Genomic DNA, 19,369 nt, shown 5'->3' on the forward strand with positions numbered 1-19,369 from the left:
TGGGGCCCCTCGTTCAGCACGGAGTCTGTTTGAGATTCTCTCTCTCCCTCTGCTCTCCCTCACTTGCACTCTCTTTAAATAAATAAATAAAATCTTTTTAAAAAATAAAATATCTTGGGGCGCCTGGGTGGCTCAGTGTGTTAAAACCTCTGCCTTCGGCTCAGGTCATGATCCCAGGGTCCTGGGATCAAGCCCCACATCGGGCTCTCTCCTCAGCGGGGAGCCTGCTTCCCCCCCACCCCTCTCTGCCTGCCTCTCTGCCTACTTGTGATCTCTGTCTGTCAAATAAATAAATAAATCTTTAAAAAAAAATAAATAAATAAAAAATAAAAAATAAAAAATAAAATATCTTAAGATGGTACATTTTATGTCATGTGTACTTTGCCATAATCAAAAATAATAATAGTAATATCTTTGCCAATATAACTATTTTTGACTATTTTTAACTCTTCATAGGTATGGGTGTCTGTCATGATAGGCTGAGCGTGGAGGAATGCAAATATGACTGTCATAGGCTTCACAGTGACTAGAGAATTAAAGCTATGTTTGTTTTTTAATATAATTATTATTCTATCAGAAATAACCGTAGAAACGACAATCCAAATGAGCTTCCCTCTTTCCAGTCAGAAGCATAACTCACCTGCCCCAGATCCAAGGTGACATTGACTTTGTTGTACTGTGTACCTGAGGACAGAGGAGGGCTTTGCCACCATTGCTCAGATCCATCAATTGCGTTGGTGACAGGATGTGCTCTCCTGGGGTCCTCAGAATTGCAGTAGTCACAGAATTGGCCCTGGAGGGGAAAAAAAAAGCTCTTTTGTTATTTTCAAGTAATTTTTTCTATCAATTTAGTAAAGAGGTAAGTAAAACAAAGACCACTCGGCCTAGCTTAGGGATGTCAACTGTGAGATTGATGGCAACGTATTCTGAAGACAGTAATAAGCCTTTTGGTTTTTCACTTAATTTTAAACCATATCACCTATTTATGCCTGTTTATAATGTTTCTAGGACATATATTTATCTTCCATGTTTTACAGCTATGTTTCTCTCGTCCTATATGACATTTTAAGAGGAACCTGTTGCACCTGAGATGCCAAGATGTTTTCCTTCAGCAAATTCATTTTACTCTTTACATTCTCCTCTGCAATTTCCATGTCAGGCACTACAATACAAAGAGAATCCTTATCCGGAGTCCCAGTGGAGGCGATAAGGAGACAAATAACCATAAGGGAAGTGGGGTACGGCAAGCGTATAGTGGTCTGGGTCCAAGGTGATGTGTAGGCCAGGGGCCCAGGGAACGGGGTGGAAGAGGTGGGACTAAGTCGTCGGTGAGGATGCACTGGGCTTTGGTAAGTGTCAGTGAGTGGCAAACAGGGAAGGGGTTCCAGGCGGAGGAACCAGAGCGAGCAAAGGCACGGAGGCCAGTTAGTCCAGTTTAACAAGAGCGTAAGTAACAGAAGACAAGGCAAGAAAGGTAAGTGGGGAGATCACAGCTGGGGCTGAAGATACCAAAGTGAGAAGTCAAGAGTTAAGCCCACAGATAAATGAGAATCCATTTTCACCTGGAGTGATAGCTCCTTGGTATTACCATCTTTACTAAATTCTGACACCAGGGATATGACCTCATCTTCTTACTGACTTCTTCTTCTTGGTAGGCAAATTCTTGGTTCTGTTTTGTTTTGCTTGCCATGCAGAATTTTACAGCCTAAAAAGCTGAACATAGGCCTTTTCCATATATTGATTACACTTGCACTGGGTCCAAAGTTCATGCTTAACCAGTAGTGCACTTCACACACTGAACTGCTTTCCTCCCCAGTTAAATCACCTCTGAGCATCACCACCATATAGGAGGGGGTAAAGAAGCAAACTTATAGCCACAGCCTTCCCAGAATGTTCTGCAGCACAAGGGTAGCTCTACCCCTGCCCAGCGTCTTGAAAGTTAATTCTTAAGTGTTCCAAGTTTGATCCTGGTGTGTGACCACATGTTTTCATCGAGTGTGTAACTAAGGATTCTCTCATGTGCAGAGATAAATTATGTACATCTTTTTTTTTTTAACTTTATCTTTTGACATTCTAGAAGGATACTTATGTAACTCAGAAGCAGCACCTCGGGCAGGCAAGGCAGCCCCGCTGAGTTCCTGAGATGAGAGATTGTGTATGTCCTGCTTCTCACTATACTTCAGCCTGAACATTGCCTCGCACCTCCTAGATGCCCAATAAAGGAATGATTCCATCAGCAATTCTTAAAACAAAGGGAGGGGGGGGTTTCTATAAAAATTTTGTTATCATAATAAAAAGTGTAATTAATTACAATATTAGTTAAGCTAAGACATCTAAACATTCATGGATATTTTTCCTTTAAAGATCTTTATTTTTCCCACTATTTCCCAGAGAGAATTTTACCAATTATTTCATTTAATTATTTGATAAGGGAATTACATTATTGCTCCTCCAAGTTTAGAAGCAACTTTCTTCCAAGGATGGGGATGCTTATGATCTACATTTATCTCCATCTCCATAGTGAAGATATGAGGAATGGAGATGATGCTTCTTCTCAGTTTTCAAATAACTACATTAACAAATAAAGTGAGCATTTATATAGCACCTATTATGCACCGGGAACTATGCATTTGACATTGGCACCCTAAGGCTATTACCTCTATTTTACAGTTGAGGAAACACGGGACTAAGTTAAGTAATATGCCCAAGACTCACACAACTGTAGGGGGCGTCTGGGTAGCTCGGTCGGTTAAGTGACTGCCTTCGGCTGGGGTCATGATCCCAGGGTCCTGGGATAGAATCCCACATCCGGCTCCCTGCTCAGCGGGGAGCCTGCTTCTCCCTCTCCCTCTGCCTGCTGCTCCCCCATCCTTGAGCTCTCTCTCTGTCAAATAAATAAATAAAAATTAAAATTAAAAAAAAGAAAAGAAAAGAAAGGAATCACACAACTATAAATATTGGAACCAGGACCCAAGCCTACGGCCCCAGAAACAGTATGTCAACCAACCACCTGTAACTCTCTTCCCCATCTAGCAGCTACTAACTACTCCGTGTTATTAGACATTGTGGATGGTCAGTAATATACATTATTTCCTATAAATGGTCTAAGAAGAAGAGGTCCTGTGGTGCTTTATAGTGCAAACCCCCTTCACCAGAACCAGGTGCCGCAGGGGTGTCTCCTATGGGGCTGCTTGTCCCCCTGTTGTGGCTGAGTCTTCAGTCCCGTCAGCTGCAATGGCTGACTTCACCTGTTGGGGACATGCCGGGGCAGGGTTTGGTCCCTGTGCCAGTAAGGGCCTATCTGGGGATGCTCAGGATCCGAGCTGGGCAGTGTCAGCAGTCAGACAGGATGTCTGCCCTCAGCCCAACTCTGCCATCACAGCAAACCGCAGGGCATTCTTCCTGTGACGTCCCTGAGAGGTTTTTGTTGGTGGGCAGAGCAGGCAGTTAGACTAGCTGCCTGTCCCCCACACCCCACCCCAGTCTGTCTGCTGGGGCCACAGTCACACTGATCTCCAGCAGGTTGCTCTCCCTCTATTGCTGGTTACAAGGAGAGGCTGCTGGGACTTCAGAGGCACTGGGGTGTGTGGTTATCTTCCCCTCCCCCCAGGGCAGGAGTACTTTGGAGAGGTGTCGGTCCCTGCTGGGGCTATTTGCAGGATGTGCCAGAGCAGAAGCAGCTTTGGAGGGACATGTGCCAAATGGGGTGGTGTGGATGGGACCGATCTGCAGGGGAACACAAGGGTGGGGCCCACGGTGTTGGCAAGATAAGTGGAGAGTGTTCCCACTGGTTCCCAAAGTGCCTGGCTATCTAGGCTGGGAGGGGAGGGGATGAATGGAAATGAACCCACCAGCACACCCGTCAGAATGCCTACACTCAAAAAGACTACAAATCCAAGTTAGATGAGAGTGTGCAGAGAAAGGAAACCTTGTGCACTGCTGGTGGGAATGCAAACTGGTGCAGCCACCGTGGGAAACAGTATGGAGGTTCCTCAAAAAATTAAAAATAGAATTATCATATGATTCAGTAATTCCACTACTGGGTATCTACTCAAAGAACACAAAAATACTAATTTGAAAAGATTTTTGTATCCCTAAGCTTATTTCAGCATTATTTACAGTGGCCAAGATGTGGAATCAACTCTGGTGTCAATCAACAGATGAATGGATAAAGAATAGTTGTATGTATACACAATGGAATGTTTCTCAGTCATAAAAAAGAATAAGATCTTGGGCGCCTGGGTGGCTCAGTGGGTTAAAGCCTCTGCCTTCGGCTCAGGTCATGATCCCAAGGTCCTGGGATGGAGCCCCACATCGGGCTCTCTGCTCCGCAGGGAGCCTGCTTCCTCCTCTGTCTCTGCCTGCCTCTCTGCCTACTTGTGATCGCTGTCAAATAAATAAATAAAATCTTAAAAAAAAAAAAAAAAGAATAAGATCTTGTCATTTGCAACAGCATGGATGGACCTACAGGATATTACACTAAGTGAAATATGTCAGACAGAGAAAGACAAATACCATATGATTTCACTCATATAAGGATTTTAAGAAAAAAACAAAAATTTATTAAAAGAATTTCTAAAATCTAAATAAATGAAATAACTCTTTTCTTGGATAGGATAATATATAAATTTTAGAATTATCATGCTCCAAGAGAAGCTCTATTGAGAGAAAAGCCAGGATATTGCTGAATAGGGAGACCAGGGAGGAAGAAATTGCCCTTCGAGGTATCAGGGCTTATTATGAAGCTATTATAATTAAAACAGAGCAAGATGAGATAAACAGCCTTACAGGACAGAAAAGAGCCCAAAACAAACCCACGCATTTGGGAAACCTTAGTATATAACAGAGGTGGTACATCAGATAAGTGGGAAGAGTAATCTATATCCAATGGAAAACAATAAAATCAAATTCCTCCTCAAGCCACAGACAAAAATCAACGTCAGATGAATTAAGGACTTCATGTCAGAAATAAACTTTAAAACCAATTAGTGCAAAATATCAGTGAATATCTTTTAGAATTTGGAACAAGGAAAGATTTCTTAAACAAGATTCAGAAAGCACTGACTACAAAAGAAGAGATAGATTAAAATTAGGAATACTGGTTCACCTTAGGGGCACCTGGGTGGCTCAGTCGGTTAAGTGTCTGACTCTTGATTTCAGCTCAGGTCACAATCTCAAGGTCGTGAGATCGAACCCCTTTTGGGCTCCAGGCTGGACGTGGAGCCTGCTCAAGATTCTCTCTCTCCCTCTGTCCCTCCCCCCACCCACTCACACACAGACCCTTTCTCAAAGAAATAAAATAAAATAAAATTTAAAAATAATAACTTAAAAAAAAAAGAAACTGGTTCACCTTAAAGAAGTAGAAAGTAAAATTACAAATGAAAAGATATTCGTAGACAGTTTCACAATGTGAGGCAGACAGTCTCACAATGGCTGCCACCAATTCCTTCTCCGCGTGTGTCTGCCACTTCATTCATCAAGAAGTGGAGGCTATTTTCCCTAGAGGTTACTCTCTCCTCTTGAATCCAGACTGACTTTATTATTTGCAGAAGTATCATTCTGAGGTTTTCAAGCACAGGCCTTAAAAGGGCTGGCTGCTTCTTACAACCAGCCTCCAGGGAAAAAGTCCAACTGCCCCCAAATGACCACATTATGAGAAAATGCACGCTAAGCAAATGGTGAGGACACATGGAAGAGCACCGAGACACCAGACCACCCAGTCCAGTCCTACCTAGGGAGCTACTGAATACACTGGAGTTATTCCCGCTGACACTATCTGGGGCAGAAGAACTACCTGGCTGAGCCCGGTGACCCCGCAGAACGATGAGAAAAAAAAAATGATGCCTTTAAGCCAGTAAGGTTTGGGGTAGTGTTATATAAGAATCAATATCTGAACAAAGAACATAAAATTAACAAGGAATTCTCATCAGAAAGACATACCAAACTTTTGCAAATCAATAAGTAAAGTATAACCAGATCAATAGAAAAAAGGGTAAAAGTAGGAATAGGCCTTTCACGAAGAGGAAACACACACATCCATAAACAGTCAAAGAACTGTTCGCTCTCACCACCATTAGTGATCGGGGCAGACCACAGGGTAATACTATTTTATATCCACTCAACAGGTCCAAGTTCAAAATTTGAGGATAACGAGCATTGGAAAGGGTATGGTAGGAGTATGAATTGGTGTAGAGACTTTGAAAACTATTTTGGCATTATCTTATAACGGTGAAAATTCACATTTCCTATGACCCAGGAATTCTACCTTCAAGCTCATAACCCATAAACTCTTGCACAAATTTGACAACATCATGTTCAAGAATATTCATAGACGCACTGTTCACAAGGTTATCCTGGGTATAACCTAACGACCCAGCCACATCGATGTGAATGAATCACAATGGTATATTCATGCAATGAATGAATACATGACCAAAAATGAATAAATGAATATATTTGACAATATGAAATAATATGGATGAATCTTAACAATATAACAAATGGGGGTGGGGGGGTATGATATAAAGTTAAGAACAACCAAAATGAGAAAGTTTTTAGAAAAATAGAGACAATAAAACTATATAAAAAGGAAAGCAAAGGAAAAATTAATAAAGGATTCAGAATGATGGTTACCCCAGACTGTGGGAAACAGAGTGATGGGAGGTGGGAAAACCATATGGTTAGACATAAATTATTTTCGAGGCCCTATTCTGGTTTTGGTAGCCAGTACATGGATGCTTGTTACATTATTTAAAATCCATCCATCCACATATATGTTAAAGCAGACCATGCAAGGACCCATGATAAAAGCATGTCATAAACTGAGGATTGTGAATCACACATAATCCAACTCTGCCTCTGAGGTCCAATATTTTAAAAATAGTCATAAATAAATGAAAGCAGGAGCAGAACTGAGAGAAGTTGGAGGAGGACAGAACAGAGGAGTCTTCTCACACTTGTGCTCCATTATTCACCCATCCATGCGACACCCGTGTGCTGGTCACCTACTCTGTATTCTAGACAGAGATGAGAATACTAAAAGACAAGGACAAGGGACTTATCTTGGAAACAGGGACAAGGAACACATGCTCTAGTTGTATCAAGACTATTATTAGCCTAGCCATATGGGAAATGGCAAATTTAACAGAAGGTGTGGAAGGAAAGTGGACAGAACTGTTCAAACAAATAAAAAGACGGAGTTGAGATGAAAGGTTGGAAGGCTTCGGAAGATGAACTAATGTTTCAGAGACCCAGGAAAGGACCTATGCTTTTTCAGAAGGATGGAAAAAAAGTCTCTCCTAGTTCCTAACATTGTTGATGATTCTCCTTGACTGAAAATCTCTTAGACAATGCTTCGCATCTCAATCCGTAGTACAACACTGTATTGTTCTAAGAAACTAGAGGTTGATTACTGTAGTGGTCCCTAATAGAATTTTATTGCATGAACACACATTCATTCACCTTCTTAGAATTGCCTACAACATGGAGAACACTAATTTGGATTCAGGGATAGAAACAAGCAAACAAACACAAAGAATTGGCCCCTGGCCCTAAAGAAATGTAGCAAGTTTGAAGAGAAGTAGCTCAAACCCCACATAAGTACCAAAGGGTGCAGGGGTCAAGCGAGCCCAGGGATATTTAAACCCAGGAGAGGCATGATTTATTTTTAAATCTTCACGCCCCTCTCAGGCTTACAGCAAGGTATTCAAAATTTAAAGGCAAAGAAGAGAAGACTCAGAGAGGTGGCGTGCCTCTCCTCAAATCGCACAGCCACAGGGCGCCTGGGTGGCTCAGTAGGTTAAAGCCTCTGCCTTCGGCTCAGGTCATGATCCCAGGGTCCTGGGATCGAGCCCCACATTGGGCTCTCTGCTCAGCAGGGAGCCTGCTTCCTCCTCTCTCTCTGCCTGCCTCTCTGCCTACTTGTGATCTCTGTCAAATAAATAAATAAATAAATAATCACAAGGCCAGGATGTGCAGGAACCAGGATCCTTGTGTGAGTCCTACCCCCAAGCCAGAACACTGTCATCCTGATTCAGATGCTCTGCGAGTTCCATCAAAGAGCCCCGTCTTACAGTTGGATGGAAGGTGACGTCACACTGAAACAGCACTTCCATAACTTTCCGTACAGCTGCCCATGACCTGGGAAAGAGATCCCAGCCCAGGAAAGCGCCCGACTGACGGGCGCGTGGATACACGTGGCTCAGAAAACCCAGCATCCCGCCACACTTGGCCGCCAACAGCCCCATGAGGCGTCAGCACATTCACGGCACCCCAACCTTCCTCCCAGACATCACTTGCCAAGGTTCCGGAGGCCGTGAGCCTTAAAGGCACTGTCTTAAGGGCCCCAACCCAAGCCAGCTAGAGCCCTGATGTGGAGAACATTCTGGAATGCACCCATTCCAAACTTAAGATTACTCCTTGCCGGACCTTGTTCAGAATGTCATCCCTTCTGAGAGGCCAAAAGTGTATCATTGTGGTTATCAATGATTAAGAGGGGCGGGGGGCGTGTTTCCTGCAGATGGACATCTGCAGGGATGGACGAAGGGCGATTGCTCAGCCCAGGAGAAGAGCATATGGATACACACCAGCTGGGGGAGGAGGGGCGGGCAACAGATTTCACCCCATGGTCGGTGGGGCACACATCCTACTGTGCTGGGCTCCTGGAGGTAAGGATCGGAGAGATCTATAAAACAAGGGACTCAGGCTTGATTCCAGGTATTTTTTTTTTAAAGGCAAATAAGAAGATGTCTGCAAAATTTACACCTACTACTCAAAAATTGTTTCCCTCCAAGCCAAATGCTGGAGGTTTTTTGCTTTTAACTCACATCAGCTTTGCTTTTAACTCATATCAAAGAGATGCATTTTGGAGTAGAATCTGAGCATTTGAATCCTAGCTCTACAAATTATATGTTGGTCAAATTATTTAGCCTCCCTTTAGCTCTTTTTTCCCTTTGTTAAATGGGCTAATTCTCCAACTGGATGTAGTGAATCCAACTGGATTCAATGAGACATCATCCACAAAGTAATCGCACTGCCATGGGGATTACGGATTACCACTGGACCCCGGGGTGGGTGTGGGGGGGTTGTTTAAAATGCAGATTTCAGATGCTGCATCCCTATTATCAAGGCTGTGTCTCTGGTGGGGGGGCCAAGAATTGGAATTTTTAGCAAGCCCCACAGCTGATTCTTTCTCTTCTGCCCACTGCAGTCTGGGACCACAGAGGCAGCCGTGACAGGGACACGCGGAGTACGCCACTAGAGACCCATCTTGTAGCCACAGTCACCGAAGTAGCTGCACTGATGGTGGTGATGACAAAAGGAAACATCCACCTGCCAGACAGGACGCCTTGCACTTTGCACATGGTGACAGGACATTCTTCACAAATCTATTAAGATGAGTACAATCACTTAGCCCTTTTACAGATAAGGAGACAGAGGGACACCTGGGTGACTCAGTGGGTTAAGCCTCTACCTTCGGCTCAGGTCATGATCTCAGGGTCCTGGGATGGAGCCCCACATTGGGCTCCCTGCTCAGCAGGGAACCTGCTTCCCCCCCATCCCACCCCTGGCCTGCTTCTCAGCCTACTTGTGGTCTCTCTCTCTGTGTCAAATAGATAAATAATATCTTAAATAAATAAATAAAATCTTAAAAAAAAAAAAAAACAGATAAGGAGACAGAATCTCAAAAAGGTTAAGCAACTTACCGAAGTGGTGTAGTGGAGACAGGAAACCCAGGAGGGATGCTGGGGGGTGGGAGTTGGAGGCAGGAAGGAGGAGCCTGGGGGAGGGGCAGATGTAAATCTGCCGGCACCCGAGATTTGGCCTTGGCCAGAGAAACGTGTCCCCGCTGGCCCTTGCCTGCCTGGGAGTCAGGTACGACCAGTAAAGGAAGATGCGTTTAGGCTCCTCCATTCCCGGATAACTGAGAATTGTGTTTGTTCTATATTGGCACAGAGTTTCACTATATTCCCTCTTTTATTTGCCCAGGAATTATTTCACACATTCTCGATGCTCCTCAAACCCCCTCCTCCCTCTTCCCTTCTCCAGATGAAGTCACTGAATTTGCTCATCTTCCTGATCCACAGAGCTCCCTGCATGTGTCCCACACGCCTGTCTTACCTCCCATTGCTGTGGAGAAGGTAGCTATGCTCCAAAGTCTCCCCCTGCCAGCCCCCATCCTCTCCACGCACTGAATTGGCCCCTCCTGCCTGCTCAAGGGCTTTGCACCTGCCATTAGACCCCCTAAACACACACACTCTCCTGCATCTCAGTGTAGCCCTCTCCTGGATCACTCCTACCAGGAGACAAACAAACAGTCCTCCACTTTCCCCTCCCTCACTGACCTCGACCCACACTGATGCTCTGGCTGGTCCTCATTCACGCCAAGCAGGTTCTTGCCACAGGGTCTTTGCACTTCCTCTTCCCATTCCTGAGAATATGCTTTTCCCAGACTTAAGTCCCATTTCTGAGAGGTCTTCCCTGTCCACTCCATCAAAAGCAGTGCTGCACTCTGCCATCTCTTTCTACTGTCTTATCTGCTTTCTCTTTCTTCTGAGCGGGAAGCACTTATTTGCTGGCTTTGCTGTCTATCATCCTTATTATTATTATTATTGTAAGTGCCTTGAGCACAAGGCCTTGTTTACTACCTAGAAGAGTATCTGGCACAAGACAGGCACTTTATATTTGTTCATTTAGTTAATAAATAAAGATGGCATAGGCTATTTTGTTACTCCAAGAAATATACTAGAAAGTGATGAGATGAGGAGGAGGCAGTAATCCCAGACATGGAGAAAAGGGGTGTGTTTGGGGTGTGTGTGTGTGTGTGTGTGTGTGTGTGTGTGTGATTTTAACTTTTTATGTCAGAAGCTAAACTCCTGATGTTCAAGAACAACAGGAAATTGCAGACTTACACTCTTGTCACTAAACTCATTAGAAAGCACCAGGTAGGGGCGCCTGGTTGGCTCAGTCAGTTGGGCACCTGCCTTCAGCTCAGGTCATGATCTCAGGGTCCTAGAATAGAGCCCTGTGTCAGGGTTCCCTTCTCAGCGGGGAGTCTGCTTCTCCTTCTGCCTCTGCCTCTCACTCATGCTCTCTCTCTCAAATAATAAGTAAAATCTTAAAAAAAAAAAAAAAGCACAGTGTAACTAAATCTAGACCACCTTTTTCTCCTCTAATGGAAATCTACTTGCTCCATCCTTCAAGGCACCCAGAGCCCATTCCCAGCTCCTAATGTCTGACCACTCCTCTGCTCTGACCAGGAAGCCCCACTCCTACTCAACTCAGCTCTCCCATCTTTAGATAGTGCCTCTCCCAGAGGCACTGGGAGACTTCTCAGGTACTGACTTTCCTTGCTCATCTTCCCACTGTGTCCAAATCAGAGAGCAAAGAAAGAAAATGATGGTCATTCTCCTGGCCACAACAGGCTTCTTGCTGATTTCCTTCCATTCAAAAGAGGTTTCACCCAAACTATGTCTCCCTCTCCTAATCCACATTTGGCCTCTTTTTTTTTTTTTTTTTTTTTTTTATATTTTATTTATTCATTGGACAGACAGAGATCACAAGTAGGCAGAGAAGCAGGCAGAGAGAGAGGATGAAGCAGGCTCCTTGCTGAGCAGAGAGCCCGATGTGGGGCTCGATCCCAGGACTCTGGGATCATGACCTGAGCCGAAGGCAGAGGCTTTAACCCACTGAGCCACCCAGGTGCCCCCACATTTGGCCTCTTGATCAAGGCCTTCCTATTTCTACTTCCGCAACAATCTTTAATTAGAGTTACCATTCATTAAACACTGTGTCCCGGGTGCATAATGATTACTCCATGTAATCCTCAGAATAACCTTGTGAACTAAATGGCATTTGAATCCCCATTTTACAGAAGACACCAAGGCTCACAGAGGTAACATAGCTCACTCAGGATCACATCTTGAGGAGAGATGCTTTCGAAGCAAGCTCTATTAATTCCAAAGCCCATGCTCTTATACTTTTGGGGATTCTAGAACCAACTGGTTTCTTCTTGAAAGAATCCTTGAGGACATAGTCTGATTCATTCCTCAAGCCAAGATTTTCCCTATCAATTCCCTTTCAGTTATTGATCTCCTTCTGAAGTAATTATACTCTCCACAGCTTTATTTTCCCATTGTTCCATTCCCTCAACTCTTTTGCTCAAAGATTTTAAATTTCACCAGTCACCTAAATTCTTTTGAGGACCGGAAAGGGTATAAATACATACAAAAATAAAACAAAGCATTTATAAATTCTGGAAAGGATACAGAGGTCTCGCTCAAGCATAACATTCAAAATACGCAACAACGAGGGCAGCCTGGCTTTCTGAATTCTCAGAACATACCAGGCATGTTCCCCTCTCACAGCCCTTGTACCTGTTGGCCTCTCTGAGTGGAACACATTTTCCCACCCTCTTCATGGCGCTGATTTCTTCTCAACCCCCAGTATCTATACCAATAAAACCTCCTTAGAAAAGCTTTTCCAGGGGTACCTGGGTGGCTCAGTGGACTAAGCCTCTGCCTTCGACTCGGGTCATGATCTCTGGGTCCTGGGATCGAGCCTCGCATCGGGCTCTCTGCTTGGCGGGGAGCCTGCTTCCCCCCCTCTCTCTGTGCCTGCCTCTCTGCCTACTTGTGCTCTCCCTCTCTCTCTGTCAAATAAATAAATAAAAATAAAAATCTTAAAAAAAAAAAGAAAGAAAGAAAGAAAGAAAAGCTTCTCCATCTACCGAACGTGGAGAAACTTCCCTTCATGAACTATTAAACCAAAATCCTGCTTCTTCTCTCCTAGACCCAAACACAGTCATTATTGTGTATGTTTACTCACTGGTTGCAAACTCCCCATAGGATGTCAGCTCCACGCAGGTAGAGACCTTTCTTGCCTTGTTCAGATCTGTAGTCCCAGCCCATAACGTCCTCCTCCTCTATGCCTGGCACATACATGTCAATCATATTTGTTCAATACAGGAGTGGATGAATATCAGACACAAGGGTGTGCTCACACCCAACTGCGGGTAGCAGTTTTTGCCTTTGTTGATAAGAATCTACATTAAGAATGATCCGGGGCACCTGGGTGGCTCAGCCCATAAAGCGTCTGACTCTTGATTTTGGCTCAGGTCATGATCTCAGGGTCATGAGATCGAGCCCTGCATTGGGCTCTGTGCTCAGCAGGAAGTCTACTTGAGATTCTCTCCCTCTGCTCCTCCTCCACCCCATACTGGCTCCCCCTACACTTCTCTCTCTCTAATAAATAAATAAATCTTTTCAAAATATCACTTACAGAAGTTCTACCAGTTCCAGTTGAGTTTCCAAGTGCTGAGATGGTCAATGAGGACAAGCCAGTCTGAAAGTAACACTCAAGACTTCATTCATTCACTACGACCGTGAAGGCAAGAAGCAAAGTACCAGCATCCCAGTGTTTCATTTTTTCCCCCAAGGAACAGCACCAGGCAGGGGTCAGATGACAGGAGAAGTATCTCACCGCCAAGGAGCCCCGGACAAAAGGCTCCTGCCTTTTTCTGAGCTCAGAGGATGGAAGGTATGGAGAAGAGGAGAGTGGGAGTAGAAAAATACCCAGTCATCGGGAAAACGTGCCTCAGCCAGAGCAGCCCATCGGAAGTCTCTGGGGAGGCATCTGGGATGCACCAGTTACCTCACTGGGGGCCTCTGACTGGGCTCCTGGGCTGGGAATGCAGAGATGGTGTGAGCGTGGCTGGTCGGGGGACCCGAGCCCTTGGCTGCAACCCCCTGTGGAAGAGTGCAACGTACTCCTGTGTACAGGCCTGGCATGGGGAGGGCAGCTTCCCCACAAGGCCGGCCGGTCAAAGCCTAACTGTCTACAGATGGACCGAAAAGATGACACATGGGATTTTGATCTAGTAAAGGACTCTCCTCCCTCTTCTTTAAAAATCCTTTTACTGGTGCAGGACACTCTGCTTTGGGCAGTTCCTCCCCAGAGCTGATCCACATCCCTTGTGATGCAATATTACACATCCTCTTCAATTCTGTCATTAGTGAAGACAGAGAACCGCTGGTTACAAACATCTCTGTCAGGATTCTGAAGGCCCCCACCTCATCTTCCTTGTGGTTAGTCAAGCAGTTCTAATGTGATTTGTTCCAGCTCCAATCCTTCTAAGCTAAAGGGACAACTGCTCTATGGAACAGCCAGAGAAAACGACTCCCAGAATCGAGGCCAGCAAGTGATCAAAGAAAATTGAGGCTACAGGTAACATCAAGTACAAGAAAGGGACAAAGACTTACATGGTGCTCAGAGAGAGGGAACAAAGATTTTATTATCACTAGAAAGACTGATTTCAATAGCTGTATCTTTACTCAGATAAAAATCTATTAAGTTGACCCAAAAGATAATGAAATTAAGTGAAAGGAAAAAAAAAAAAACCTCAATTAGTTTATGGCAATCCTATAAGAGATTTCCCAAATGAGGTCTTCCACCATTTTCTGCTAATTTTTCTGGTACATTAAAAACGTTCAAGATCACATTAAAAATAACATTAAGTGATAGGTTATCACCATGAAATAGGAAAACCACCCGGAAACAGAGTAGACACTACGAAAATTTGAAAGTCTGAAATTTTTGTTCTCTTCAAATCACTGTGCAAACTACCTTGCATAGAATCTTTGCCACTGAGGTCTTTTGTGCACACAAATCCTTTGCCATATTTAGTCTATGCGGAGCCAGTCCCAGGACATAGGGAATTGGGCCCTTCATCTCACGATCCACCCCCAAACCCTTCCCCTGACCTAGCCCCACAGCCCTCATTAGCAGTGAAGGAATCGTCCCACCACTGTGCTAAAGGGATCCAAGACTCACAGTAACCATTTATCCATCGTCCCCAAACTCCCAGAGTCACACCTGCATTAGTCAATCCTTACTTTATGCCCTTCTGATATGTTCTACATATTTAAAGATGCCTCAAGATGTGTGATCCCTAAATATCTGATCAGCCAAAAGCAATCCCCATTTTATTTAGGGACTACACTGTGAGTGGCCAGATTGCAGAGTCTCAAGAGCAGACAGCCTAGAACCACCCAGGGAGCCTCAAGCAGTGCCCTTCGTCTTCCCCTCCCCCACACACAGATAACTCACACACTGAATACTCAGTGAGCAGTGCTGACTGACAGAGACTGGTTATCTGACTTAAAGTTACTGCAATGGGATGCATATCTGTGTGTCCCCCCTCCCCACAATTCCATACATTAAGTCCTAACCCCCAAGATGATGGGATGAGGATGAGCTGAATGGGATTAGCACCCTTATAAGAGAGGCCACGGAGAGACCCCTCATCTCTCCCGCCCTGTGAAGACACAGCGAAGAAACATGAACTGGAAGTGGGTCTTCACCAAACACTGCACCTGCCCACATCTTGACCTTGGATTTCCCCAAGGAAACTCAAGAACAGTGAGAAATAAATTTCTGTTGTTTATAAGTTACCCAATCCATAGTATTTTGGGTTGGCAGCCCAGAAGACGAACAGTTAACTGTATTCGTCTCCCAGGGCCATACCAAAGTACTATAAATTGGGTGACTGAGAACAACAGAAATGTCATGTCTCGGTTCTGGAAGCTAGAAGTCTGAAATTGAGGTGTTGGCAGGGCGCTGCTTCATCTGAAATCCGTAGAGGAAGGATCCTTTCTTGCCTCTTAGGCTTCTTGGTCTTGGCCCTGTATCAGATATCTCTACTTTGAAATTCAAAACATCAGGGGCACACCTGCCTTCCAAAGGCAGGGTGTTGAAATTTAGGTTTTTGATTTTTGGTTTTTTGTCAAATGACACTTCTATCCAGGTGTTGCTCCAGTAGGAAAATTCTATGATGGTGTTGCCCTTTGAAAGTTTCTTCAGAAAGCATCTACGGCGTGTGGGTGACACCCTGCCACAGGGAAGACAGACACGAGCAGGAAACGGTGGCCCCACCCTCAGAGAGCTCCAGATCTAGCTAATAAGGACACCGGTCATGAAGATAAATGGTTCCAGGGTAATGAATGGAGTTACCGAGATGGTGCCCTGTTTGGCTGCGGCTCTGAGGAAGGAGTCGTTAGTAGAGTGGGTATGAACATGAACTCTGCAGCCAGAATCCCTGGCTGTACCACGTACCAGCTTTCTGCTCTTAAACAACTCATTTAACCTCTCTGTACTTCAGTTCCCTCATCTATAAAGTGAGCACGCTAAGAGGATCGCCTTCACAATGGTTGTGAGGATGAAAACATAAGTACATGTAAGGTGCTTGAGAACAGTGCCAAGCATCCGTAAATGTATGTAAGTGTGTGTGAAATTAGCACCATGTACTGAGCAGGGCAGTAAGTCTCCTGATCACGAGGCTGTTCCCCCTGCTCACCCTTCTGCCTCTTTGTTTGGTATCACTTCTGTACAGTATATGCAGTAGAGGGTATAACTTGAAAGTAGTGAAGTCTTTTTCCCACTTCTCAACAGTTAAGCTCTGCATAAATTAAAACCCATATTTCTCGTCAGCTAATATTCATTTATTGATTTCAGATGTGTTTTCTTATGAGCATCTAGGATGAGAAAACCACTAAGAAAATACAAGATGTTTATGACTTTGAAAAAAATGGCAGGATATGTGAGATTCAATGAGTTGGCTTTCCCCAAGGCATTTTCCACCCTGTTGGCATGAGGGATCTAATCAAGGCCCTGCTAGCTCATGCAAAAAACTTTTTTTTTTTTTTTTTTTTTTTTTTTTATGAAGCAGAAAAAAGGCTCACTGCCTCTAAGTAGACACAGCCTTGCCCAGACTGGATTTCAGCCCCTATGTGTCTCTTGGCCAGGAGCCCATGTATACAGCCAATTCCATTGACTAAGACCACTGAGGTACCATTTAATGAAACTTTTTCCTCACTAGGCAAATGGTTCCAGAATGTTGAGCAAGGGTTAATGAAGGTTTCATGAAAGCTTAAACCACAACCAAAAAAAAAAAATTTTTTTTCCAATTTGGAAGAATATATTATTATCACCAAAATTAACCTTATTGAATGAATACCTCCCTCCAAAATGTTACCTTTTTTTGAACGCTAAATTTTGTTTAATGCTTGATAGACAAATTCAAGTTCATAAAGAATTTCCTTGAATTTAATAAAGATGCTTAAAGTGTTCTTTGCATTTTTTAAAATAGTTTCTTTTTTCCAAAGTTCTGAACATAACAATAAATATGTAGAAACAACCCCATCACCTGGCTGCATTAGAAGTCCTTGCTGGTGGGCTCACCATTTATAAGAAAGACATCATTCAGCACAACCCATCACAGAGACTGTCGTACCAGCAGGGGCTTTTAACTTGAAGAACCATTACTAGATCTCTTTTATCAAGACTGTTAATCACCCAGAAGCCTTTAGCTACCGATTAACAGTTACCTATGAAATCAATGAACACAGTCACTGGCTTTAGTGAAGTGTGACCCAACTGCCCCTGTCACTGATAGTGTCTGTCAGATTTTCATTTCACAATGACTAATGAAATAGAAAGCCCTGCACTGTCTTCTTCTGGGGGCTCTCTTACATTTCCATCATACCTTTTCCTTCTTGCATGCTGTCCCACATTTCAAGCTCTGTCTCTTTTTTTTTGTTGTTCATCTTCGAGCTATCTTAGTTTTTACTTATACTTTTCACCCTGTGCATTTAATTCCTCTTGCATTTTGAAACAAGCAGCTGCTAAAGCCTCTTGTCCTTTAACAACAACATCAGGTTCCACGGCAGTTCAGTTGCCTCTGCCTCAAGGCCCTCGGCTGGGTGGAAAGCTTCTGAAACACCACAAAGAGAAGGATGCAGCTGAACACCTTCAGTGGGTGATGTCCCAGCCATAGGGACTAGCGGGGCGGGGGGCGGGATGGGGTGCTCACCAGGATATGCAGGAAGTGCAACCCTTCTGTCTCCAAGGCTGGTTGCATGGACAGCAGCTTCTTGTCCAATTCCATGGCTGCCCTCCCCTCAAAATATTTCTCTAATTGCTATAAAAATGTGTCCCTTTGTAAACAAATAATATCTAGTTATTAACACAGTACTAAGAAAATATAACACCGTTATTCTGCAAAAATGCCTGTGGATTATTTCCCATGCCAAATATGTTCAGTATATAATGCACCATATAGTTCATTATCAAAATAATTTTTTAGGGGTGCCTGGATAGTTCACTCACTTAAGTGTCTAACTCTAGATTTTGGCTCAGGTCATGATCTCAGGGTCGTGAGATTGAGTTCCACGTTGGGCTCCATGCTCAGTGCGGAGTCTGCTTGGCATTCTCTCTCCCTCTCCCTTTACCCCTTCCCCCACTCATTCACACACACTCTCTCTAAATAAATAAGATCTTTAAAAGAAAAAAAAAAAGAATTTCTTACTCAAAATTTTTAAATGATTATTATGAAAAATCATTGCTGTCATTCACCACTGTAAACACATTTACTGGGCACGATGTACCACAATATACGCTGAGTGTTTTTTATCCTCCCAATAAATGTGTGAGATAGACACTAATATTAATTCTGTCTTATATATGGGGAAACTGAGGTTATGCAATTTTCCAAGGTCAAAGAGCTGTAGAGTTAGAATTCAAACTCAGCTCTATATGATTGTAGAGCCAGAGTTATTCACCTCTAAGTGAGAGTAATTTGATGATATATACAATGAGATGATATCCTATTTTCCCTCATAGGAATTTCCCTGGTCTTTTAAGAAAATTAGGCCACAAAAACACCAGTCATCTACAGAAAGATCACGTCTGGATCATTTTTGCATCCTCAGCATCAAACATGATGCCTGGCATGTAAGACCCACTTAATAAGTGAATTAATTAATTAATTAATTAACTAAAAGAAATTAAAGGTATACAGATTGGAAAGGAAAAAATAAAACACATGTAGTTCTGTGTGTAGAAAATACTGAAGTGTACAAAAAATCTACAGCAAGGTCACAGGATACAAGATCCATATGCAAAAATCAATTGCATTTCCAGTGTGGATGTGTGTGCATGTAGAAATTAGAAGATATGCATATATTTCCTAGTTCTGTCCACTGAAAGTGTCTAAAAGCAATGATATATTAGAACAATGAGCATTTACTAAACACAACCTCATATCCGGATCTTGGTTTCTAAACACCGCACCCATAATAAGCAAACAAACAAACAAACAATGCTCCTTGAAAAACCAGTTGGTTCCTAGGCAGGAGCAAAAAAAAAAAAAAAAAAATTAAAAATGGCCCTGGAACATGTTGTGGCACCAGAAAGCAAGGAAGCACTCAAAAAGAAGACATAAGGATATCACCAAAAATGGCAAAGGAAAAAGCTTCAAGGAACTGTCCCTCCACTAAAGCAATAATTAATCTCACCAAAAAAGCTACTGAAACAA

The 19,369-nt window shown here is 43.6% G+C and overlaps 1 protein-coding gene across 2 annotated transcripts in view; it reads right to left on the bottom strand.

Annotated features, from left to right (window-relative positions):
* The window catches only part of LAMA3 (laminin subunit alpha 3), a 262,818-nt gene that overhangs the window by 234,581 nt on the left and 8,868 nt on the right, over positions 1–19,369 (bottom strand). For both annotated transcript variants that reach the window (XM_047697035.1, XM_047697036.1), the window contains exon 2: positions 641–793. In XM_047697035.1, coding sequence (XP_047552991.1) covers positions 641–793 — 153 coding nt within the window. The remainder of the gene's footprint in view (positions 1–640; positions 794–19,369) is intronic.

Source organism: Lutra lutra, chromosome 12 (genome assembly GCF_902655055.1).
Source record: "Lutra lutra chromosome 12, mLutLut1.2, whole genome shotgun sequence".
Taxonomy (NCBI): Eukaryota; Metazoa; Chordata; class Mammalia; order Carnivora; family Mustelidae; genus Lutra; species Lutra lutra.